This window comes from Ctenocephalides felis, unplaced genomic scaffold (genome assembly GCF_003426905.1).
Source record: "Ctenocephalides felis isolate EL2017-DRISC unplaced genomic scaffold, ASM342690v1 CF-g0.4_SCAFFOLD_00956, whole genome shotgun sequence".
Lineage (NCBI taxonomy): Eukaryota > Metazoa > Arthropoda > Insecta > Siphonaptera > Pulicidae > Ctenocephalides > Ctenocephalides felis.
Window position 1 is genome coordinate 9,046 of NW_020537110.1, and position 19,141 is coordinate 28,186.

Below are 19,141 nucleotides of genomic sequence, written 5' to 3' on the forward strand. Positions count from 1 at the left end.
CTTGTTAACTATATCGCAATTCGAATATCCGGACAAACAAAACTGTAATCTACTCTTTCATAATTTATTCCAATATACAGTAAAAGCTCAAAATATTATTTGAGTATCCATTTAATAAAATAATTTGATTTTAAAGGCTATATGTATAATTTAATAATTACAATATTGTATATTTAGATGTAAGAAGTTTGGTAATCAAATAATAAATACTTGAAACATTGAATGATTTTGAATCATTTAAAACGGTTGATCCGTGTTCTCGAAATCGTCGACAAAAATTTGTATCCGCATATACATACATACATACTGCACACCTACATTCTTCCATGTTTTCTAAGGTATGCCAAAATGTTGAGAAACCTTTGAAATGTAAAGATATGCAAACATTTTCATTATCGACTTTTTTGTTATTAGTATAACTTATCCTACAGGAAGTCAATAAATTTTTAATGAATTTATATCCGACTCCAGCCTAATAGTTCAATCTTCATGTGGCATAATATATTACATTTGTTCCATTGTGTATTCTACTACATAATAAAACCATTGACAGATTTTTATAGTCAATTTGCTTATAACCAATTGTCTAACCAGTTTGGTTTTAGCCAGAGGGCAAATTTCTTCTAATTCGCTTGGGTGCAAGAACTCGACTTGATCTCATTAAAGTTAAAAGAATCAACGACCTCTGAAAACACTTTCGTAATTTTTGTAACCACAGATTTTGCAATGGGTTAAAGACTTCGAACGACCTAAATATGAGAGCACTTTCATTTTGTAAATTAAAATAACAGTCGTTATTGAAAGTATAATAATTTTCAATAAAGTTCAAACAATGATTTTGGATTAATAGGACATCATAATGCGTAAGGTGGTAAATTCAGTAGAAATATTGATTTGTTTATAGAATAGAATATTGGGCATTGTAATATAACTAAATTTTCTACATTTTATGCAGCACATCCCATCTAAATTGAAACTAAATTAAGTTTTTCTGCATATCAAAAGATCTTGTGATCATTTTAAGATACTTATTTTCCACTTGTAGGATTTTATAAGCCACGGCTGAATCAATTTAGGGCTTTAAAACAAGTTTCTACAAATAAACATTTTCAAAATCCTCAAGGTTTCAGTTCGAACTCAAATAGATTCCAGAGTCATCTTAAAATTATTAAAAGCATTCCAATTTCAAAGTGTATTTCAACTTATTATATATTAAAACTTTTTAATGTTTTTTATATGCTTCAGAATGATGACAAGCATAAAATGTTGCCTATGTATAAAATTATAAATAACTAGTTGTAAGTGACATTTTGCGTCAACTAACAAGTTGCATTAACTTCCCGATAAGTGTAAATAATCGTTTAGATAAATAATATGTTTTTCACACCTTTGTGTGTGTAAACCTGTCTACCTGTTTATGCATTTATTCTCGCTTACCCTGTTTATCTCTGTATCTGTTCACCTGTAAACTGTTTACCTGTCTACCAGTTTAACTGTCTACCTGTGCAACTTATTTATATGTCTAATTGTGCATCTGTTTACCTGTCTACCTTCTCTACATATTTGAATTTCTACTTGTATTTTTTTACCAGTTCACCTATCTAATAGTTATAACTGCAACTGCCAACCTGCATTACTTTACTTAGTTCAGTTTATCTGTTTAGGAAGCGTCCATTAATCACGTGATCTATTTTTTAGGAATTTTCCTCCTCCTACTTGGTGATACGACGTGATATTTAAAATTACCCCCCCCCCCCCGTTTACATTACATTAGAATCACCCAAACGTTACGAAATCTAGCCAATTTTTCAATAAGGCCACTGTGTCTTTTGGTCTATATATACTAGGGTTTGTCGGTTTTCAAAAACCGGTTTTAAAAACCGGTTTTTTGGCGAAAATTATGGAATTTGAAAACCGGTTTTATAGTGAAAAAAGTCGTTTTTTACTGTATAAATGGAAAATGACAAATATAGCCAAATATAAAAGATTGATGAAAGCATTTTGATTCTTGAAATCATATCATTTCTATAGCATTTCCCAGAAAACTTTTGTATATATTAATTTAGATTTTTATACCAGTGTATATATTAATTTAAATCAGTGTGACTTCTTCTTGAAGAAGTAACTTCCTCTACTCAAACTTAAAAAAAAGAGTTTTCAACCCTAGAAGCCACAAATTATAGAACAAAAAACTTGGAATTATTATATCAGGCTTTAAAAACAATTAAGCATAATTTGGTCGCAAGTATGAGAGTAATTTCTATTTCATGAAATTTTGTGAGTAAACAAAGGAAACGTTTATGTAGAAATTCGATAGACGTTCTCAGTTTTTTGAAATCGAATTTTATTAAACAAAAACAATTAGAATGTTTAAAATTAATTAATTAAAATTGCTCAGAACAGACAATACCCGAGTTTAGCTTAATAGTTTTTAAAACTAAAATTGGTATTAACAAGTATGTATCAACATGTATCTAATATATTTTTTTTAATTTAATGATTTCTTTTATTTAAAAATGTATTATTTTAATTTATTCGAAAACTTTCCTTTCACTATCATAAAAATATTTTTACTAATTTTCTACTAATTAAAACTAAAATAATTTGGTTTACTATCTATAAAGTTGAACAATAAATAAATTCAGTCAAATACTGCTCTAAATTACACTAAATTTGCGGATAAATTACAGAATATTCGAGCAAAAATTTATTTTCTATATAAAATTCGAAAATCGGTTAAAACCGGTTTTTCAGTAAAATTAAAATTCGAAAACCGATTTTCTGAAATGTCGGTTTTTGTATAAACCCTACTAGTAGTGAAGGGGTTAATCCGACGTTGTCACGTCTATTTTGGCGTGAACAAAAAGAAATAAGCAAAAATATAAAGTCACTGAAACGTTATTAAAACTAGCCAGTTTTTCAGTAAGGCCACTGTGTCTTTTTGTCTATATATTTATATTGGGCGAATTAGTGAATCGGCAGTTTCATTAAATAACGGCTGCCACTTGTCACAACTTCTATTTCTTGTTTTCCGATTTTTTACACCTGCGCCTTATTCTGACAAACGTATCTGTGGTATTAAATTGCCTAATTTCTTGGCAGTTACAAATGGTGTCCTGTCAAAAGAATACGACCTGTCGCAATGGACCATTACCCATCCAAAAGATATTAAGCAACGACGTGCTGATCCATCAAAACACTTTGAGATCACAAAAAATTAGGCATTAGTAAGGGCTCTAGTATCCATAAAAATTATTAGTGGGGCAATAAATGTACATCTTTAGATTTAGCTTATAAATGTTGTTTATTGTGATTATTACTGACTAGGGTTTATACAAAAACCGACATTTCAGAAAACCGGTTTTCGAATTATAATTTTACTACAAAACCGGTTTTAACCGGTCTTCGAATTTTATGTAGAAAATAAATTTTTGCTCGAATATTCTGTCCGCAAATTATCCGCAAATTTAGTGTAATTTAGAGCAGTAATTGACTGAATTTATTTATTGTTCAATCTCATGGATAGTAAACAAAATTATTTTAATTTTAATTAGTAGAACAAAAAAATAATAGTTTATCTTGAATAACTTTGAAAATAATTATTCGTTATTCATGCATCATTTTCACATATGAGAATGAAGGTTTTTTTATGATAGCGAAAGGAAAGTTTTTGAATAAATAAAAATAATACATTTTTAAATAAAAAAATGCATTAAATTTAAAAAAAAGTTAGATACATGTTGATACATACTTCTTAACATCAGTTTCAATTTAAAAACAATTAAGCTAAACTCGGGTATTGTCTGTTCCGAACAATTTTAATTAATTAATTTCAAACATTATAATTGTTTTTTTTTGTTAATAAAATATAATTTAAGAAAACGGAGAACGTCTATCGAATTGCTACTTAGACATGTCCATTGTTGATTCATAAAAAAAATCCTGAAATCGAAAATACTCTCATACTTGCGACCAAATTATGCTTGATTGTTTTTAAAGCCTGATATAATAATTCTAAGTTTTTTGTTCTTTAGTTTGTGACTTCTAAAGTTTAAAACTTTTTTTTAAGCTTGAGTAGAGAAAGTTACTTCTTCAAGAAGAAGTCACACTGATTTAAATTAATATATACACTGGTATAAAAATCTAAATTAATATATACAAATATTCAAGAATCAAAACGCTTCCATCTATCTTTTATATTTGGCTATATTTGTCGTTTTTCATTTATACAGTGAAAACCGACTTTTTTCACTAAAAAACCGGTTTTTGAAAACCGACAAACCCTATTACTGCCAAATGTATAATTAATATTTACATTTCTTATACCAACTAAGTGTAAGTGGCATTTTGTCTTGAGCAAGTTGCATCAACTTTCCGATATGTGCCGACTTATTTAGTGAGGATTGAGATTTAGCCACTTTTAAAATTTTTGCTGTTCATTGTGAAGAGGAAGTTTTCACGTTTCTCTAAAAACTAATCAAGACAATTTTTGAATGATGAATGATATAATACAAAATCTTCAAAAGTGATTTTTTTGTTTTAACTTCCCGTAGGATAGTTAAAGTAATGGGCCAAAAATCAAAAATGAAAATTTTAATTCGATTGATTAAGTTTTGTTTATTTACTTTATGTAAACATAAGTTGCAATATTTATAACAATATATTTGAAAACATTTAATATGCTTTGAATATTTGATTACGGTATAAGAAGTTCCAGCAATTTGCCTCAAGGCACGATGCCATACACCAATACATGTATTTGTATTTAATATGATAAACTTAAAAATATTGCATTTTGTTTCAACTAATATTTCATTTTTTGCGCCTGGGGTTCTCTCACAGGCACAGATTAATACAAATATCGATTATGGCATGCCAGGCAAATTATATTATTATTTTATTTTAAATATGATAATTAACATCATGCTTATTTATCTATGACAATGAATATGCTTTAATAAATAGTTTAGTCGTTGATTAAATTTAATATATCAATTAGGTAAATATAATTTTCTGTCTCAATCAAACAAAATTATTAATTATTATTTACTGATTATTTATACTAACTTTTTTATTTTTTTATATTTTATATTATATATCGCTATCTTTCTATATTACTATTCTTTGAGAGATTCAGCCAATTATTCACACGGTCCATACAAGCAAAATGTTTTTGAATCATTCAAATCGGTTGATTCGTGTTCTCGAAGTCGTCGACAAAAATGAGTAGATCCATTATCTCTAAGTTATACCAAAAGTTTTAGAGGGCTTTCGGTTTACAGACATATAAAAAAAATCATTTTCATTTTTGCTTTGCTATTATGTACTATAACTTTCCTTGCAGGACGTTAACAAAGTTAATATCTCTTATGTAGAATGTGAAATTAATAAATTTTATTAATATGTGCTTAGTATAATATCTAATATCATTAGTTAAATACAAATAATTAACTTCACGTAGGGTGTGTTATAGTAATTAGCCGAAGAAAATTTTTGCATATCTTTACGTTTCAGAGGTTTCTAAACATTTTGGCATACCTCAGAAAAAATGGATGTGTGTGTGTGTTGGAGACCATTTTTCGACCACGATTTCGGACGTATGGATGAACCGATTTATAGAATTCAAATGTAATCGATTCCTATTGATAGAAAGATGTGCTGATTAGTTTTTGGCAAAGGCGGGTCCAGCCATTACGGAGATACGGAGCAAAGAGTGTAGAAAATAGAAACGGAGTTTCTGAGAGAACGGAGTGTCCGATTTGAATGATCCAACAAATATTCTGCTTGTGTTGGCGAAACAATTGTTGTTAAGTTTTTTTTTAATTTAAAAAAAAATCCAAAATATTTTTTTTGTAATCGTAAATTTTTCAGATTTTAAAGATAAAGCTAAAGATCTGAAGCTTACTTATATACTTTAAATAAATAACTTTAACTTGGTAATTCAGTTTTTATAATTATTATCAGTTTTAGAAAATGTTACAGTATTTATAATAATCTATTTGAAAATATTTATATTTCTCGATCATTTTGTTACTGTATGGAAAGTTCCAGCAATTTGCCTTAAGGCACGATTCCGTATACCACTAGTTTCATAATATTTTATTGTCTATGTAATAATCCACTCTTTCATCCATATCTATATCCATCTCTCTATCTCTGTCCATCCATACTCTTCTTTTATCTATATAATAATCATTCTAGAATTAATAATAAAAACGTTTTTTGACAGTTGAGTTGAGAATGTATTTAAAAAGTGGCGCCACTTGTTAAATGTCAAAGCGATTTGATAAGTGTCTCATCTTTCTGCAAGAATACTCTATGCTCCAAATGTCAAATAATTAACCTAGACAATATAATAAATGTATAAAGTTGAAACCATCATATTAAAAAATATTGTTGATTAAACTGAATTATTATTTACCACATAACTATTTTCGTAAATATTGATTATATGCAGTGAAAATATTTAAAGATGTCAGAAGCATCATTCATTACTGTGAATGATCCGGCAATTAAAATTGAGCCACCCGAATATTCAGAAGAAGAAATTAAACGCGAAATTGAGGATGAAACGGATGATCTTGATGATATTGTTAAATCTGAATCGTGTACTGAGGATGATGAAACCTGTTTAGAAAGATTCATGAATTCCGAGGTGACTATCAAAGAAGAAGACAAACAGGAATTATTCGAGACATCAGCTTATAAATGTGACATTTGTGATAGATCATTTGCAGAATCACATCAATTAAAAGAGCATATGGTCGATCACAAGCCTATTAATAGCAAAGAACGCCCATTCAAATGCGACATCTGTCTCAAGACTTACAAACGAAAAGGTCATCTGAAAAGTCACATGATTATTCACAGCGGTGAGCGTCCCCATCAATGCAAGATATGCAAAAAGAAATTTGCACAATTAAATACTCTAAAAAGGCACATGCTCATTCACAGTGGTGAGCGCCCCCATCAATGTAAGATATGCAATAAGGCATTCACAGAATTAAGTACTCTGAAAAAACACAACCTAATTCATAGTGGTGAGCGTCCTTTTAAATGCATTATATGCAATAAGTCATTCACACGAGTAAGTACTCTGAAAAATCACAACCTAATTCACATTGGTGAGCGCCCCCATGAATGCAGTTTCTGCAATAAGTCATTCACAACATTATATAACTTGAAAAGTCACATGCTTTTTCATACCAGAGAGCGTGCTTATAAATGTGAAACATGCAATAAGAGATTTAGTCATTCGAGCAATTTGAGGAAACATATGTTAATTCATAGTCGGAAGCGAGATGAAAATCAGTGAAATATAAACATATTTTTTACATTGAAATTTTTAGATACATGTTATAAAATATTCTTGTACGTAATGTAATATAAGAATCAATAAATAGAAAAAAGTACATAGTAAACATTACATAATATGCATTCATTGATAAATAATCAATTCAATTTTTACATATTATATTGTTTTATACATTTTTTTGTGATTTTTCTAACTTTCAATAGAAACTAATGGAGAATGTTATCAAGTGTGTAATACAAAATCAGTTTGGAAAATGATTAAGCTCAAATTTTAATAATAATGATTTAAAAATAATTGTAGTCATTTACTATTAAATTTCAGAACCAACTCGTTTTTTATATGAGGTAGTCTAATTTAACACCAGTATAATAATTTTTGGTCAAAGAGTGCTTAACTTGGTTTAATATCCTTCAAAATTTCATTTTTATAATTTGTTGCTAGTCACCTTAATATATAATTTTATAAAAAGCCAATTATGTATAACAACATCAAATACTTCAGCAATTATAATTGAATTTCTAATAACAAAACAAGATTTTTGGAAACAAATTTCAACAACTAACAACAATATCAGATTCCTTGTATCATTTTTCATAAATGTGTTCTTCAAAATCTGCAAACTTAAAAATTATAATAATACATAATATTAATATATATATATATATATATATATATATATATATATATATATATGATTTAGTAGTTAATTTTGATGTTGAAATATATGAGTGAGTTCTTGAGGGCGATACATCAAACAAAGAAAAGCCAAAGATTTATAAAATAATCTTTATTTCCAAACGTTTCGACATTCAATTTAATGTCATCATCAGTGGATATTACGTTGGTTAGTTACATATAGAGAAGTGTACACAGCACTAGAGATTGGCACTAACATTTATACAACTAACTTGTCAGCACTATGCATTTTTTATATAATTTTTTTGTATGATGTAAACAGAAAAATGATAGTTTTATTGATCAAAAATGTAAGTAGAATTATGTAATTTCTGCCACGACTTCTGTACTTTGCTAGTACCGAGGCACGTATCTATTCGTGCCTCGGTACTAGCAAAGTACAGAAGTCGTGGCAGAAATTACATAATTCTACTTACATTTTTGTTCAATAAAACTATCATTTTTCTGTTTACATCATACAAAAAAATTATATAAAAAATGCATAGTACTGACAAGTTAGTTGTATAAATGTTAGTGCCAATCTCTAGTGCTGTGTACACTTCTCTATATGTAACTAACCAACGTAATATCCACTGATGATGACATTAAATTGAATGTCGAAACGTTTGGAAATAAAGATTATTTTATAAATCTTTGGCTTTTCTTTGTTTGATGTATCGCTCTCAAGAACTCACTCATATATATATATATATATATATATATATATATATATATATATATATATATATATATATATATTGAAATGAATAAAACAGCCAATGCGTCGAATGTAAAGATTTATTTTAATTTTTTATACGTTTCGAGACTAGATGTGTCTCATCATTCAGCTAAAAGAAATTTACATTATAAAGAAAAAGTTTTAAAAAATGAATTTATACATTGGAAAAATTAATTGAAAACAACAAATTATACACACCAGATCAGGAAAAACCACACTATACTAACACATTTTACAACACCACAATCACATGATACTACTGATGTAGGAAAGCAAAAATAATTTAAGATTTTAAGATTTTGCTTTGTTTATATTATATTTAGAAATATGAGCAAACAACACTCTTTTTTGCACTAATTTATTAAATAATAATTTTTACAAACGTTTTGAGACTAGGTTTGTCTCATAATCAGTGCGTTATAATTTAAAATCTGAAATATGAAAACCTAAATTAGCATTATGTGTTATCGTTTATATCGTTTATAAAAAATAATCTCGAACGTTTCAATATGTCTTCAATGTTAAATTCTCATTACAAGACAAGAAACTTAACTATTAAAGCACCAGTATTTAAACTTGCAACGTCTTTTAACTCAATTGACGGATTTGGAATTCAACTTTTTAACTTACTTACCACTTCACATACGAAAACTAAATAATCATAAATTCCACAATACTATAGTAAAATTCTTAAAAGCTCAATATTTCTATGATTTATCAGAATTTGTTAATTTTGATATTAAACAATACTTTGCTAACCAATGATAATTTAGTAATCATCTGCCTCTCATTCATGTCATCTTTTCCCTAAATTTTATTATTCAATAAATTTTACCAACCCCTTCTATATAAAATTTCTTTTATTCAAATTCATTTATTAGTATATTTCTTTTTTGATACTGCGCTTCTTCCTTTTTGCAGATCCACATTAGAATTTGACGCACATTAACGGACAGGATTAAGTCTATTTTCTATCAGCAACTGTCGACATTGCATTTATTATTCTTGATCGTCTAACGGTGCCCAAAACGAAGATATTAAATTGTGCATCATATTCTGAAAACATGCATTCATTATCGAAAATGTTTCAGTTGTTCTCAACTGAACATATCTAATTTTTCTTTTCATTCCAGACTTGGGATGAACTCGGATCGCGTCACTTGCGGTTTCATGATCTCCGATATATATATTTAATTTTTTGTTTTGTTTGTTCATATTTTAGCTTAAATACGCATCACCCATGTTCAAAGTCACTCAGAAGTTGAGTGGTAATGTTCATGATTATTTAACGTACAATAAAGCGTTTAGAGGTGAAATTTCTTTATGTCTGAGACTTTTCACCAAACTATATATATCCGTTACAAGTTTCTCAATCAAGGTCAAGTATTTGAATCACGAAATATCAAATACGAAAGAGAAGGAATAGGGCCCAGTTGAAAAATAAATGTCGATAGAAGATAAAACATTCTATGAAAGGAAACGGTTCGTTTATAAAAAATTATTTTAAATTATTATAATTAAAAATATATGTACATATATATATATATATATATATATATATATATATATATATATATATTATGAAAGAAATATTACGAAATCCATTTATATATCTGTAAAGAATCGTTTTTTGATTTATTTCCGTATCACATTAAGTATTCGGTATTCGTCCGAAAGGTAATGGTGCCATATTCTTCAAATAAGAAAGAGTAACCGAATGGTCGATGCAAGTCTAGGAATAAAAATTGAACTAGTTGGTTTGGTATTTAGCCTTGAGGCAAGTTACATGAACTTCCCGATATGCGTAAATAATCGACTTAATCAAAAAAAAGTGTAAATAATATACTTTATCAATCCTACTTTAAAAAAAAAACGATAATTATTTTAGCAAAGTTTGACGAATTTTTAAAATTAAACTACTTGTCGTAAGGCCGTAATATTACAGTAAGTTCTATAAGACCATGATGTATATCGCCAAAAAAAGTTCCATGAAAATCGGCTTAAATTTTTTGTTCAACAGTTAATTACAAGAAAACGGCTCGGTAGATTTTCACCTAAAACTAATCAGTGTCATTCTCAACTAATATCTTTCGAAAAGTTTTTGATTTTTTAAAATCGGTTCGGTAGGATGAGCTTAAATGCGAAAAAAAGTTTAACACTTTTTTTCAAATTGCAAAGAAACGGCTTAGCAGATCGTCACACAAAACTGACAAACGATAGTCCTCACCGAAATACATCAAATAGCTTTTAAATTTCTAAAATCGGCTCGGGCGTTTTTGAGAAAACGTCGATCAAAGGTCTAATTTTGACAAATGCCAAAAAAACGATACCAATTTTTGCAAACTTTGTCGAGTTTTTAAAGCTGAACCAGTTGTCGTAGGGCCGTAATATTTTGGTATGATATAGAAGACTATGGTATCTACCGTCAAAAAAATAATCATAAAAATCGTCGAAATTTTTTTTTAAAAAACTTTATTACAAGAAAACGGCTCGGGCGATCTCTACCAAAAACTAATCAGCACGATTCCCAACCAATATCTTTCGAACGGTTTTTGAATTTTCAAAATCGATTCAGAATTGCGGGCTAAAACGTAGACGAAATTTTTTTCACTTTTTTGCGATTTATAAAGAAACGGCTTGCCCGATCGTCGCACAAAATTGACAAACAATAGTCCTCATCGAGATACATCGAGTGGCTTTTAAATTTTTGAAATCGGTCCAGCCGTTTTCGAGAAAACGTCGATTTACGGCAAAAAATCTGTTCACATACACGCACACACACATACACACACACATACACACACACACACATACTTTTTCCAAATTTGGTCTCATTCGATTCAGAATGGCTTGAAACGTCGAGAAAACATAAAATTAGCAATTCGGATTTTTTGATGAAAACATAAACTTCTCCTTCGGGAAGTTAATAAACATGTAGTACGTTAGTAATATAGCAACTGTAAATAATATTTACATTAATACGAACGAGTTTGTATTCAGTCTGTCGAATAGTTGCCGGATATTTGGTATTAGTCTCTGGAGCAAGCCGAATATTCGGTGTTTGGCATTTTGCCGAATATTCGGTGTTCGGCATTTTGCCGAATATATTATTCGTTGCAAGCCTAATTTAAATATTATTGATACTGTTATGGGCCACAATATTAGAACAAACATGTGTTGCTCAAAAGCACTATACAATTTTGAGCCATGGCCATAAGAAATTTTATTGATTTGCATGTTGTGTTATCAGTAACAAATATATTAATATTAATTTTGTAGCAATGATATACCCACGCAAATATTTGTTGAAGCTTTTCCTTAGCATGTCTTTTGAATTAAATCGTTAAATTATCGATAATTACGAGAATGACGAGGATAACACATGAATTTTAGTGAAGAAAAATGTTTTTATTGCAAAACAAATAATCAAAACAAAAACTCAAATATGTGAGCACTAATTAATATAACTGAATATAACACAAAATTGTATACCAATTTTTAACTTCCCGAAGGAGAAGTTTATGTTTTCATAAAAAAATCCGATTCGCTGATTTTATGTTTTCTCGACGTTTCAAGCCATTCTGAATCGAATGAGACCAAATTTGGAAAAAATATGTGTGTGTGTGTGCGTGTGCACCAGCAGATTTTTTGCCGCAAATCGCCGTATTCTCAAAAACGGCTGGACCGATTTCAAAAATTTAAAAGCCATTTGATGTATCTCGATGAGGACTATTGTTTGTCAGCTTTGTGCAGAAAAGTGAAAACTTTTTCGTCCACGTTTTAGCCCGCAATTCTGAATCGATTTTGAAAATTCAAAAATCTTTCGAAAGATATTGGTTGGAAATCGATCGAACTGATTAATTTTTGGTAGAGATCGGCCGGGCTGTTTTCTTGTAATGTAAATTTTTTCGTCGATTTTTATTATTTTTTTGACGGTAGATACCATAGTCTTCTTGATCATACTAAAATATTACGGCCCTACGACAACTCGTTTAGCTTAAAAAATTCATCAAAGTTTGCAAAAATTAGTATGGTCTTTTTAGCATTTGTCAAAATTAACGCTTTCATCGACGTTTGCTCAAAAACGCCTGAACCGATTTCAGAAATTTAAAAACCATTTGATGTATCTCGATGAGGATTATCGTTTCTCAGTTTTGTGCGACGATCCGCCGAGCCGTTTCTTTGTAATTTGGAAAAAAGTGTTAAACCTTTCGTCCACATTTAGGCTCACACTACCGAACCGATTTTAAAAAATCAAAAACTGTTCAAAAGATATTAGTCGGGATACTGATTGATTGATTGATTATGATACTGATGATTAGTTTTAGGTGAGAATCTACCGAGCCGTTTTCTTGTTGAAAAAAAAATAAGCCGATTTCCATGGAACTTTTTTGGGCAATATATATCATGGTGTTATAGAACTTACTGAAATATTACGGCCTTACAAGTAGTTTAATTCTAAAAATTCATCAAAGTTTGAGAAAATGAGTAGTTCTTTTGACATTTGTTAAAATTAAACTTAGATGATTTACCTGGTATAACGATAAATGCTTGGTCTTAATAAATATACTAAACAATTAAAGTCCTACAAAAAACTGGCTCAATTATAAAAATTATAGATTTTTGAAAATTTCCTTTAAAAAAATACTCCGACCGGGTTGACGTGTTCGATTTTCAATAATGTGTAATAAATCTTACTTCACTTTATCACTTCGAATCCTTTTTACTACTCATAAATTAATCTATCTATCATGAATTAAGTCGATTATTCACACAAATCGGGAAGTTCATGTAACTTGCCTCAAGGCAAAATACCAATACCAACTAGTTTTTTTACTAATTTAATATTAAAATAAAATAAATGAAAAGTGCCTTTATAATTATTTTAAAATACTCAGACAAATAGTTGATGCCCCGTGGTTCGTCAGTAACAAGACGATACATGACGATCTGAATACTTTATATATCGAGGAAGTAATAAGAAACTTCAGTGTCCACCACTTTCAAAAACTAGAAGCCCATCCAAATAAAATAGTTGCACAACTGCGTGAAATGCCACATTCCAGGAGGCTCAAGCGTAAATCACCAATGGATAATATCCTTGTTGCTAAATTGCTAAATGGAACAATTTCTATATTTTTTATAGTAAATCATCTAAATATGTTAGTTAATTTAATGTTTTTTTGTAGTATTATTATATTATTTTATTATTTACTATTATTATATATTATTATTATTATTATTAGTTACTATTCTTATGTTACATTAACTTCCCGTAGGGTAAGTTATTGTAATGGGCCGAAAATCGAAATTGTTTTGAAGGTTTCTGAACATTTTGGCATACCTCAGAAACAATGGATGTGTGTGTGTGTATGTATATATGGATACAAATTTCCAGTCACGTTTTCGGATTAACCGATTTGAATGGTTTAAAAAACATTCGATTCCTATTGATAGGGAGATGAGCTGATTAGTTTTTGGCAAAGGCAGGTCCAGCGGTTACGGAGATAAAGAGCAAAGAGTGCAGAAAATACAAATCGAGTTTTTGCGAGAACGGAGCATCCGATTTGAATCATCTAAAAACATTCAATTAGTAATGATTGGGAGAAGTGTTTATTAGTTTTTGAAATGATTGTAGTAATGTTGGTAAGGTTGACACATAGATAAAAGAAGAGTAAGGTTGACACTTCTAATTATGCCAGCAACATATGAGTTTGTATTTCAGTCCACTAGTCTTTTAAGGCGAATGTCCACTAATAAATTGTAAAAATGAAGAAAATCTGAGCCAATAATAGGATAATTTGTCACATCTGCTATTACAAAGCGACATCGGAATTTTCTTCTCAAACCCAAATCTAGTTGAATATGCTTGGTAGTGCCCTCGTAATAATTTTCGTGGCCAAACACACAAATCTGATCCTGTGTCGACTAAAATTTGCAGTTTTGAATTTTTATCGGTAACAAACAGGCGGTGCGACGTCTTGAGGCAATCACTTGCCGCCATTAGCGACTGCCCTTCATGTTGAATGCTGAAATGAGCAAGGTTTAGTACATTTTAAAGTTTTGTTCTGCCAGCGATGGTGATACCAATAAATGTCATATTTTTTTGATTGTCTGTTAAAATATGGACTATTACTTCTTGAACGTCGCTTGGTTTTGTTTTGGGCAAGTAATTTACTTACTTGCTTTCGTAAGTCCTCGACTGATTTTGTGAGTTCTGTAATATTACTATTTGTAGCAGATATTGCAGTACTTTCGATCACGTCGGGGTCACCAATTATGTGGGTAAACAAATGTTGATAGTAATAATATATATTTATTTCTTCTTATTTACACTACATCTGATACAACCGATAAGCGGTTGGTGAATGAGAATTATTCGATGATAGGTCTGGGTTTTATACCCAAACCTCAACGACGTGGACGTCTGCTATTGGTCGTGTTTTCCATTCCAAAGGTGGTCAATTATAGGGTTGCTACATGTATTTAAAAGGTGGCGCCACTTGTTAAATGTCAAAGCGATTTGATAAGTGTCTCATCTTTCTGCAAGTATATTCTATGCTCCAAATGTCAGATAATTAACCTAGACAATATAATAAATGTATAAAATGGAAATCATTATCATATTAAAAAAGATTGTTGTTTAAACTGAATTATTATTTAGCACATAACTATTTTTGTAAATATTGAGTATACGCAGTGAAAATATTTAAACATGTCAGAAGCATCATTCATTACTGTGAATGATCCGGCAATTAAAATTGAGCCACCAGAATATTTAGAAGAAGAAATTAAACGCGAAATTGGGGATGAAATGGATGATCTTGATGATATTGTTAAATCTGAATCGTATACTGAGGATGATAAAACCTGTTTAGAAAGATTCATGAATTCCGAGGTAACTATCGAAGAAGAAGTCAAACAGGAATTATTTGAGACATCAGCTTATAAATGTGACATTTGTAATCGATCATTTGCAGAAACAAATCAATTAAAAGAGCATATGGTCGATCATAAGCCTAGTAATAGCAAAGAACGCCCATTCAAATGCGACATCTGTCTCAAGACTTACAAACGAAAAAGTCATCTGAAAAGTCACATGATTATTCACAGCGGTGAACGCCCCCATGAATGCACTACATGTAATAAGAAATTCAAAGTATTAAGTACTCTCAAAAGTCACATGCTCATTCACAGTCTTGATCGCGCCTATCAATGCAATATATGCAAAAAGAAATTCGCACAATTAAATGGTCTAAAAAATCACATGCTCATTCACAGTGGTGAGCGCCCCCATCAATGCAATATATGCAATAAGACATTTGCACAATTAAGTACTTTGAAAAATCACAATCTAATTCACAGTGGTGAGCGCCCCTATAAATGCAATATATGCAATAAGACATTCACGCAATTAAGTACTCTGAAAAAACACAACCTAATTCACAGTGATGAGCGTCCTTATAAATGCATTATATGCAATAAGTCATTCACACAAGTAAGTACTCTGAAAAGTCACAACCTAATTCACAGTGGTGAGCGCCCCCATCAATGCAAGATATGCAATAAGGCATTCACAGAATTAAGTACTCTGAAAAAACACAACCTAATTCACAGTGGTGAGCGTCCTTTTAAATGCATTATATGCAATAAGTCATTCACACGAGTAAGTACTCTGAAAAGTCACAACCTAATTCACATTGGTGAGCGCCCCCATGAATGCAGTTTATGCAATAAGTCATTCACAACATTATATAGTTTGAAAAGTCACATGCTTTCTCATACCGGAGAGCGTGCCTATAAATGTGAAACATGCAATAAAAGATTTGGTTGTTCGAGAAATTTGAGGAGACACATGTTAATTCATAGTCAGAAGCGAGATGAAAATAAGTGAAATATTTTTTACTTCGAAATATTTAGATACATGTTATAAAATATTCTTGCATGTAATGTAATATAAGAATGATTAAATAGAATAAAGTACATAGTAAACATATAATAATATGCATTTATTGATAACCAATTCAATTTTTATATAATTGTTTTATACATTTTTTGTGGTTTTTCTAATTTGTGACTTATTGCAATAGAAACTATTGGAGAATGTTATAAGTGTGTAAAACAAAATCAGTTTGGAAAATGAATAAACTCAATTTTTAATAATAATGATTTAAAAATAATTGTAATCATTTGCTATTAAATTTCAGAACCAACTCGTTTTTTATATAAGATAGTCTAATTTAACACCGGTATAATAATTTTTGGCCGAGGAGTGCTTGCCTTGGTTTAATATCCTTCAAAATTTCATTTTTATAATTTGAACTAGTCACCTTAATATATAATTTTATAAAAAGCCAATTACAAATAACAACATCAAATACTTTAGCATTTGTTATTGAATTTCTAATAACAAAACAAGATCTTTGGAAACTAATTTCAACAACTAACAACAATATCAGATTTTTCGTATTATTTTTCATAAATGTGTTCTTCAAAATCTGCAAACTTAAAGTTTATAATAATACATAATATTAATATATAATAATAATAATAATAAGTGGTAGTCTGCCCGAAGGCAGGTCCATGGTGTGAGAGCCACCACAACAAATGATTTCCTTGCCCTTCATCCCATAACCTATTTATTTATTTAAGTATTTTTCTTTCCAAACTTTTGTTTCCATGCTTCTTGATCATGCTCTTCGGCTTTCAGTTCCCTGTATTTTCTCTTCTCGCGTAAGTCGTCAATCGTTTGCATTCTTCTTCTTCCCATTCCTTTTGTTCCTTCTATTTTACCCTCGACGACGTCGTGTAGGAGGCACTCTTTTTGCAAAAGAGATCCAATCCAGTTTCCTTTCCTTCTCAGAATTGTGCTCAGTAGAGTCCTTTCTTCGCCCACTCTTCTCAGGACTTCTTCATTTGTTACTTTGTCTGTCCACTTTATCTTTTCCATTAGCCTCTAGCACCACATTTAAAAACTCTCGAGGTAGTTTTTATCGGCCAGGGTCCATGTCTCCGATCCGTACAGAGCTATGCTCCAGACGTAGCACTTTATTAGTCTCTTCCGTAAGTCAAGACTCAGTTTGCTCGTCAGTAGCGTTCTCTTCTTTGTGAATGCCGCCTTGGCGCTTGCGATCCTTGTTCTGATCTCTTTCGTGCAGTATCCGTCTCTGGTTAGTATGCTTACCAGGTATTTGAAGTGATCCACGTCTTCCAATTCTCGATTTTCTACCGTTATCCTCAGGGGGTTATTTGTTTTTGTGATTCTCATCACTTTCGACTTGTCTATTGTTGTGCTTCGTATATTTCACTGCCTTAACAATGATATACCACAGCTTGTTTTTGCCTTGCAGCGGAGATTTAATAAAGGAAAAACACTTCAAGTCCTTATCGACTAATGGACAAACTTTTATTAACTTTAAGTACAGTAATCTCATGAATGAAAATTATAAATTATATTATAGAGTTTAATTTAGTATCGCCTGTATGCTGCAGTCCAAAAGAGAGACTGAAACTCGCATGTGCATCATAGGGTTATCGCCTTCGGATATCTTCGGGTATCTCCGATACCCTTCGCCTGTCCTAGCTAGTGGTGTGTATACTAATAGAGTATTCGATGTAGGGATGTGAAGCGGGCATAACACTATGTTGATTTCCATTCCGTATCTTCTACCCACTTCGACGATTCTGTTTATCACGTTTTGCAGCTCGTTTTGGTTTTTTGATATCACTACTAGATCATCAGCGTACTTTATGGTGGTGATTCTTCTTCCTTCAATCGAGAAATCTCCTGCGCCCTCAAGTGCCTCGTTGACGAGCCATTCTCCGTACAAGTTGAATAGGATCGGTGACATACAGCATCCTTGCCGCACTCCTCTACCTATTTCAACGCTTTTTGTATCTCCCTGGTTCATTCGAACTTTTACTTTCTGTCCCATATACAGATTCTGGATCAACCTGCGATCCCTCCAATCGACGTTAATAGATTTTAAAACTCCCATAAGCTTACTCCAGTTGACTCTGTCAAAAGCTTTCTGCCAATCTATAATACAGAAGCATATGTCCTCGTTAACGTCGAGACATCTGTCCGACATTATCCTCAGTATTCTAATAGCGTCCTTGGTGCCTCTTCCTTTTCTGAAACCAAACTGGTCTTCGCTCATGTGCTGCTCAATCTTATTTTCGAGTCGTCTTGTAAGGATTTTGGCTAGGGCCTTTCCTGTGTGCAAAATTAAATTGATCGTCCTGTGGTCGCTGCATTTATTCGCTTGGGCTTTTTCTGAAGAGCTATCATCGTGACATCCAGAAAGTCCTTTGGCCATTCGCCCGTTCTGTATATTTGATTCAAAAATTTGGTCAGTTTCCTCAATCCGTTGTTGCCCAGCTCCTTCAGTAGGTCCGCCGGTATGTCGTCA

General features: G+C 30.8%; 2 protein-coding genes across 2 annotated transcripts; both read left to right on the forward strand.

Moving 5' to 3' along the window:
- The first annotated feature begins 6,423 nt into the window (after positions 1-6,423).
- LOC113365374 (oocyte zinc finger protein XlCOF15-like) lies at positions 6,424-7,315 on the forward strand. Its single transcript, XM_026606946.1, has one exon. The coding sequence runs from the start codon at positions 6,473-6,475 to the stop codon at positions 7,313-7,315; it is 843 nt and encodes a 280-aa protein (XP_026462731.1). The 5' UTR covers positions 6,424-6,472.
- A 2,654-nt stretch (positions 7,316-9,969) lies between these two features.
- On the forward strand, positions 9,970-16,623 carry LOC113365375 (zinc finger protein 501-like). The gene is made up of 3 exons (XM_026606947.1): positions 9,970-10,112; positions 13,628-13,806; positions 15,452-16,623. Exons 1-3 carry the CDS (start codon positions 9,970-9,972, stop codon positions 16,621-16,623), a joined length of 1,494 nt encoding a protein of 497 aa, XP_026462732.1.
- Positions 16,624-19,141: the final 2,518 nt, after the last annotated feature.